At 33.8% G+C, this 7,738-nt stretch overlaps 1 protein-coding gene across 1 annotated transcript; it reads left to right on the top strand.

Moving 5' to 3' along the window:
* Positions 1–632: 632 nt before the first annotated feature.
* Positions 633–7,323, top strand: LOC105155182 (SWI/SNF-related matrix-associated actin-dependent regulator of chromatin subfamily A-like protein 1; the record flags this gene model as incomplete). The annotated part of the gene is made up of 9 exons (XM_011071038.2): positions 633–689; positions 984–1,073; positions 3,914–3,979; positions 5,133–5,201; positions 5,271–5,375; positions 5,461–5,586; positions 6,062–6,120; positions 6,259–6,295; positions 6,762–7,323. Coding segments are annotated over 9 exons (759 nt in total), but the record flags the coding sequence as incomplete, so codon positions are not given.
* Between the last annotated feature and the right edge of the window lie 415 nt (positions 7,324–7,738).

Raw genomic sequence — 7,738 nt, 5'->3', positions numbered from 1 at the left:
TTTTTCCATCCATGATTTCTATAATACCACAATTAAATGTTTTGGCCTTTACTTTGAAGGATGTAAAAAGAAAAAAGAATCTATCATCTCGAATGCATTGCTTTAACTGGATTGTTTATCTTTTATTGGTCCCAAACCTTTGTCCACTAAATTGATAGTTTGTGTTATATAGGTCTTGTACATTTCAGTTGATATCTGAAAATCTTTGTAGTTCACTTGAATTCCTCTTCAGTATTTTCCCTTTTCTTCATCCATCAGTGCTTGGTATTTTCATTCGTTGTTCTGTCAATTGATTGATAAACTTATTGCTTCTAAATCCAAGATCTCAAATCCTTGAATCTAGAACTCCAGTCTTGAAGCCAACTGCAGTATCCCAAACGAAAGTTTGGTTGTTCAGTTGAGTCAAAAGATTCAAAACTTTCACTCATAACTTAGTATACCAGCTGCTATATGAGAGTGAGCAATGAAATTCTCTTCTATCTTGTAATACATGGTGGTTTTGAGTATTAAACTTGCTTGAAGTTGCATAACTCCTCTATTCCTCTTTTAATTATGTTATAAACTCCTGGGATAGTTGGAGCTCTGAGTGACTAAACTTACTCATTTGCTCTGTTTTACTTCTTACTTAACAGGTTTTCTTGGAACTGGGGCAGGACGATATGAGACAGATAAATGCACTATTCTGTGAGGTGATGAGAATTTCATGTGCTTTTGGGTTTCTTGATGAGCACAACATTTCTTCTATAATACGATGTTATGGTTCATTGTCGTCCTGCTATGTTCTGTTCTATTATTGAACCATCTGGACTGTAACTTATCTTCATTTAACCTGCTCTATGTACTTTTCAAGAAAATGACTAGCTCTTCATCTTGAATAACATTTCTTAGATGCTTACTCTGTACAGTATTCTTAAAGATGTGGACTGGTTTCTGAAATACTTTAAATCAATGGAATAATCCTACTAGTGATTCTTTTCCTACAGTTGGAGGTGGTAAAATTAAAAATCAAATCATGCCAGTCCAGAGAAGAAGCTGAGTCACTCAAGTTCACAGAGAAAAATCTTATCAATAAGGTAGGCCTGCCAAAGAAGCTCACATGAGTTCTTTTGTTTCTTGATTTCTTACTTTTAAATGGTACGACAATTTTATGCCCCTCATATTAAATTTGAACTTGCTGAACTGTTTCTCCTGTCTTAAAAGTTCAATTGTTAATAGTTTTATAATTTTATTTATCAGGTAAAGAATAATTTCTGCTAATTGTATATACCTGCTGATTTAATCTAGAGATAGAAATATGAGAAATATATTTTTCCCTGCCCGGTTGCCTTGATACCAACCTTTGCTACGTGCTTTGGCAAACGTCAGCCGGGAAAGCTGACCTATTAAACTCATAGAATCTCAAAGTATTATGATGGCTCTAGGCAATCCAGTCTTAACAATGTTATAAAGCATCTATTTTAAAAGCAGCGAAAACTAGATTAACAATTAGGTTCTTGTTTGGTATGTGAAGTAGTCTTTTTGGCCCATTGTTTGGCTACATATTTGAAATTTGTCTGGAATGGAATGTTTTTCCCGTTCTTTTGTTGGGTTTAGTCAAGTGATACTAGATACAGAGGAAATCTAATGGTCTTCACTCTTGTAACCATGGGCAATAAGACCTTAGAATACAAACACAAAAGCAGGCACAAACATAGATGTATGGTATAACTTCTGCATAAATCATATAGTGTAAGTTTTGTTTAATGTATTATTGAATGTATAATAATTTCGGGCATGTTTGTGTATAAAATCCTCAATGTATTCATATGTGTAATGTCGTTTGTACAGTTTTAATATTTTATATAAACAGATCTAGCTTTCAGCATATAAGTAGTATAAAAATATTATATATTTGTGTCATCCATAACTCCGATTTTGGTATTAGAATTTCATGTAGCTTTATATATGCTTATTTAATGCAAAATTTAATTTTCGAACTGAAATTTTTTAGAATGTAATTTGCACATATCATATTCAATGAAATTCATTTATCTAACAGGGAAAGCATTTCTATTTGGAGGGGTACGGACATATCGGTTTTTTGTTTTATACCTGCTGATTCCATCTTATTTAGGGTGAGGAGTGTAGGATTATACCTGCTGGTAGAGAAATTAGGAATCTTTAGTTTGCTTGTTATGAGCCTAACAAACAAGAAGAGGAAATGAAAGATTATGAGTTTGCTTTTCAGGAATGGTCATTCTTTGTACTGTGCATACAGTAAATTTTAACTGTAGATATCATGGATTGTAATTTGTTATAATTTGAAATTACATCAAAGATAATCTCTTGAGAATTGAATCTCTCATCCATAATTAACACCAAACCACTTAACCATCCTTAGAAGCATAAGCTTTGTTTCCTTCCTACTCCCTGAAACACAAACCACGTAATTGAAATGATCTTGTCTAAAACAAGAGAGAACCGTACTTAAGTTCCTATTGAAGTTCTACCAAACCTAGATGAGACTTATGTTCTTGAGAACATTCAAAAGCAAACTAATTGATCAAGGAGCAGGAAAAATCATTCTGCAAGTGACAGAAAATAGTATCGTAACGTTTAGAAAACATTCGCAATTTTTTGGTCAAAATGCATAATCAGACACTAAAATAAACTAAGCAATTCCATGTAAGACCTACAATGAGTGCACGCATAACATACAAGGAAACCTGGGTTACATGATGGGCTTTATCTTCTAGTTTTGGATCTCGTTTGTGTTTCACCCTCTTGTCTTCAATCACGAAGCAACTCCTAATGCTAGCTGGCCTCTGCTCTGTTCCCCTTCGCCTATTCATATATATAAAACAAGCAGTATTGTTGATATCGAAAACTTATGCTGACAACACTAAATTTGTTAAACTCAAGCAAAAGCTTAAATGATTTTTACTGATCTCATTCCTAACACTAACATCATAGTATTCCCACTTGTAAAGTCCCTATGATGTTCCGCATGATTGAGAGAACCTCAACAAAGCCTTTCATATTTTTAGCTAATAAAGAAATGATATTGTTGTTGTTGTTCTCTTTTCTTCTCTTTCTAGGAGTTGTAATGAACTTGAGAAACTACATGGAGAGTTCTCTTGAACATAGATGAACCACTCTTTGTTGTCTTTGTACACAAGAGAATCTGTCAATTTTCTTGTGAAATCTTGTTTTGAACTTTTAAGTTTGTTCAGTCTCATATCTGTGATCCTTTTTTAACTTAATCTGCAACTATAACTTCTTGGTTGCAAATGCAATCTGAATAATTCTTCTCCAAGTCTCATTAATATCCACCAGCCAAGTTTGCCTGATTGATTTGTTGTATTCAGGAAATGAAGTTGAGAAACTGCATTGAGGCCGCCATTAGAACGTAGATTAATCGCTCTCAATTATCTTTTACAGAGGAAATATGTGGATTTTCAAAATCTGTGTAAAATTTTAAGTTTTTTCATTCTCGTATTTGTTATCTTTTCTATAAAGCTGTAAGTGTAACTTCGTTGCAAGTTCAAGCTGAATAATTCTTCAGAAATTGATATTTATCATTCAAATTTGCCTGATTTTTTGTTTCTGTTTCTTTTGTTTTGTTTTGTATTCTCTTTCTACAGAGGAGAATCTGTGGATTTTCAATTGGAGTCTTGTTTAGAACTTTGGATTTGTTCAATGTCATACTCTTGATCTTTTCTGATAAGCTATGACTATAACTAATTGATTGCAAGTTCAAGCTGAAAAACTCTTCTTCAAAATTTTATTGATATCAACCATTCAAGTTTGCATAATATTGTACATTCATATTTTCCTGATTGATTAATTCTGATCCACTTTTTTCTTTGCTTTAGCGGAAATATTTATTCCATTCACAGTTATCTTTTAATTCATTTCATTCCATATGCTCCAGATTTATACTGATTCTGCTGAAGCAAAGATTCCAGCTGTTCTGGACTATCTGGGGACCATAATTGAGGTATAATATTTTCAATGTCGTCTTCTCATATATTTTCTCATCTCTTGCTGAGAATGCTTGATGTCAAACTTGAATGAAGAAGCTCATCTATTAATTAGATTGAGTTAATCTTCTATTATCAACACTTCTCAACATGGGGGGAAATCACCATATTGTTCTGAACCGAAGTTTTCTTGTCCAAAGTTTCGTTAAGACTAACAGTTATCATAGTTGTTCAGGAAGCTGACTAGGTTTATGAGATGTCTATGCCTGTGGCACAGATTCTTTTGCTTATATTTTATAGCAGTTATTCTGGAAGCTGACTTTAGGCTTATGACATGGTTATTCGTTTTATTGAGAATAATGAGTTGAGAATCATTTACAATCATTTGGTGAACCAATACATGATTCTCAACAGGTTACCAAGTTATCATCAAAAGTTTTAAATTGGCGTCTGGTATCGGCAGACACTATATGCATGCCCTAGATGTAGACATGAGAACATATTAGTCCCTGCTGGACAGACAGATTTATCTAGTATTATACCCATTTTAGATATGGAATAATATTTGGATTGAGTGCTTTTACGTGATGGATTCCATCAGACTAATTTTGGGTGTTCTACTATTTTGTATTTTAATAAGTTACCGTTCTGTTGAGAAGGTGGAAACTAGGTTTGTGATTGTTGAATTTTAATTTCATCATCGACATTCCTGCGTTTTTTTCTTTTTGCAATAAGGTTGTTTAAGAAGTGCCAACATAGTTGACCTCTTTCTTGTATACATAATATATATATATGTGTATGCATATGATGAGGGTATACTGGTAAATCAAGTAACAATGAGGATAAGATTGAAAATGCCAACTTTTAGTAATCTCCAGGATAAAGGTAAGGGAAATGCATTTTGGAAAGCCAATTCTCACTTCTTGCAAATAGACTTTTAGAGGTGTGACGTATAGAAGGTTCATTTAATATTAACAACTGAACATGGAAAAGATTTCCCAAATGGGCTTCCATTTCTAGAAGTTCATTTAGAATGTATTCCGAATCAAGCTCCTTGTCATCTAATTGATGCTTGTTTAGTTTCTATACATAATTGCTTTCCAGGTTTTTGTCATTTCCATTATGTTGCTTTCATGTGTATATTCTCATTGCGCCTAATAAGTTGCACAGGCAGGCTGCAAGTTTCTAATATTTGCGCATCATCAACCTATGATTGACTCAATACACAAGTTTCTTCTGGTAAGACCCTTGCTTTCCATCTTTTATGTTATATAAATACTTATGCGTTATTCACGGTCATATTTTCAGAAGAAAAAAGTTGGATGCATAAGGATTGATGGCAGCACGCCAGCAGCATCAAGGCAAGCTTTAGTGACGGAATTTCAGGAGAAAGATTCAGTGAAGGCTGCAGTGGTAATGCTTATGTTAATTTATAATGTGTTATATTGTTGTTTTGCTATGCTTTCCATGACATTACTTTTTAGTTATGGATGTCTAGTTGTCCATCAAAGCTGGAGGTGTTGGCTTGACATTGACAGCAGCGAGCACAGTTATATTCGCAGAGTTATCGTGGACTCCGGGAGACATCATTCAAGCGGAAGATCGTGCTCATAGGATTGGTCAGGTAACATTATTGGCTCATATGGGAAGATCTGGTACATGTATCTTTAGACACTAACTCAAAAGATGTTGGTTACGAGGCAGAAGACAGCCCTGTAACATTAATCACTTCAAGATACCTTGGACTTTGGATTACAGATTTTGGTTGTTAAATATACTTAAATTGTTGGAAGATAATTCTGGTTATCTCAATGGTTTAAGCTTTAACACGAATATTTTGGTTTTGTCATGGTGTCTTTAAAACTGATTCACACATTCTGAAATCTATTTTATGATTAAGCTTAATTAAGTGATCACATAGAATCTATGGTTTGATAGTTTGCATAGTCAAAGGTCCAATATTTTTCGCAGTCTTCACATGTTTTTCAACAAATTGAGCTGTCACTCTCTGCATTTTCAGAATTTGTGATGTTTGAACTGTATTTTTTTCTTTTGGTATAAATTTATGCTCCGGATGAGAAGTGGTGCTTCTTTTTCAGGTTTCATCGGTCAATATATATTATCTGCTGGCAAACGACACAGTGGACGATATAATATGGTACTTCTTTATGTTCCTCTCATTCTTACAGATGTGATTTTTAGTTGTATGACTTTTCTTTTTAGTTCCAATTCTATTTATAGCTAAACTACTATATCAATTTGAGAAAGCAGTGAGTAACTTGGCTGACATTTTCAGGGATGTCATTCAGAGCAAGTTGGAAAATCTAGGACAGGTACTTGACCATCCAAAACTTTATTTACTTACTGATGCTCTGCATTAGAGCTCTATAATCCCTTCAATTAAATAAAATGTCACCAGATCGTGCTATTGCCGTGTATTCGAAGGGATGTGGGAAGCCATAGTGTCTGGCTTGACTGCATTGATTATTAACTGGTTATACTGCTTTTGGACCTTGGGAGGAAGAGTTTTCTAAAAGGAAATACATAAAGGAAATACTCATAAGAATCCATTTATTCATGAGTATTTGAAATAATACTGATTATTGATACATTATTTCAGTGGGAAACGCGATAATGTAGCTTATATGCTTTCATTTTTCCTTTCTTCCATTTAATCCAAGATTCAAGCTGAGGGCTATTGATTCTGTTTGTTGCCTACAGCTGTTTACGGTCAATTGATGACTCTTTTCCTTATATTTTGCATGAAATTAAAGCTGATTGTTTGCCATTGATGTCTAGATGCTTGACGGACATGAAAATTCTCTAGAAGTTTCAGTTGATCAATCAGGATGCAGCCCTTTGAAACAAAGGACACTGGATTCCTTCGTGAAGCGTTGTAATAACTCTCACTCTGATCATGAACCCAAGCACAAACACCCGAGGAACTGAAATTCCAAGTACATATGTGAATCTTTGTGAAGACACTATTATTGTTCAGAGGAAATTGTATTAGCATGATAATTAAAAAAATCTAAACATCGACAAGCATAATCCTATGCAGTCATTCTAAATGACTGGTTTATCATATCGGTTTCCCCAGGGTAATATTCACTTTCATCATCTCTCTTATTCTGTCTGATCCCTTTGTGAGATGTATTTATGTTCACTGACATTGAACCTTCACAAGTGAATCGCGTGAAGGAGTGGTTATAGCTAGCTGTTCCGTTGCTGCATGTCTTACATTATTCGATTGCCTCTGAATGTTCAAAACATTATTAGGGGCACTATGGATAAAGCCTAAAGCGCTTTGAACCGTCGTTCTTGGATATGAAATGTTCTTCTGGTGGATTACCCTCCAGCAGCCCCTTCTCCACCCAGTTCAGTAGCAGATCAGTACATTGATGCCAGAATTGCTATCTATGATCTTGTGCTTGAATTTCAGTAACAGATGAATGATTGTTGTTCCAAAAAAAAAACTTTTGAAACCCGGTTTGAATTTCCATTTCCATGCTTCTTATTGCCTTGGTAATTTATTACTAGAAGTAATTTATCTTTCTGTATTTATTAAAATAAAATAATTTATATATATATATATATTTGGATAAATAATTGATTAATTTCTTTTGGATAAGTACTAATATGTTTTTCAATATCCATTTGATATAATGAAACTCATTGAAGTTGTCCACAACCTCGTATATCTAGCGCTTAGGTGGATTGTCTCAATGATTCTGTTTTATTATATATAGATGAGAGAATTAATTTTCAAATAATTG

The sequence above is a fragment of the Sesamum indicum genome, unplaced genomic scaffold (assembly GCF_000512975.1).
Source record: "Sesamum indicum cultivar Zhongzhi No. 13 unplaced genomic scaffold, S_indicum_v1.0 C00479, whole genome shotgun sequence".
NCBI classification, from domain to species: Eukaryota; Viridiplantae; Streptophyta; class Magnoliopsida; order Lamiales; family Pedaliaceae; genus Sesamum; species Sesamum indicum.
This window is presented reverse-complemented; position numbering and strand designations above follow the sequence as displayed.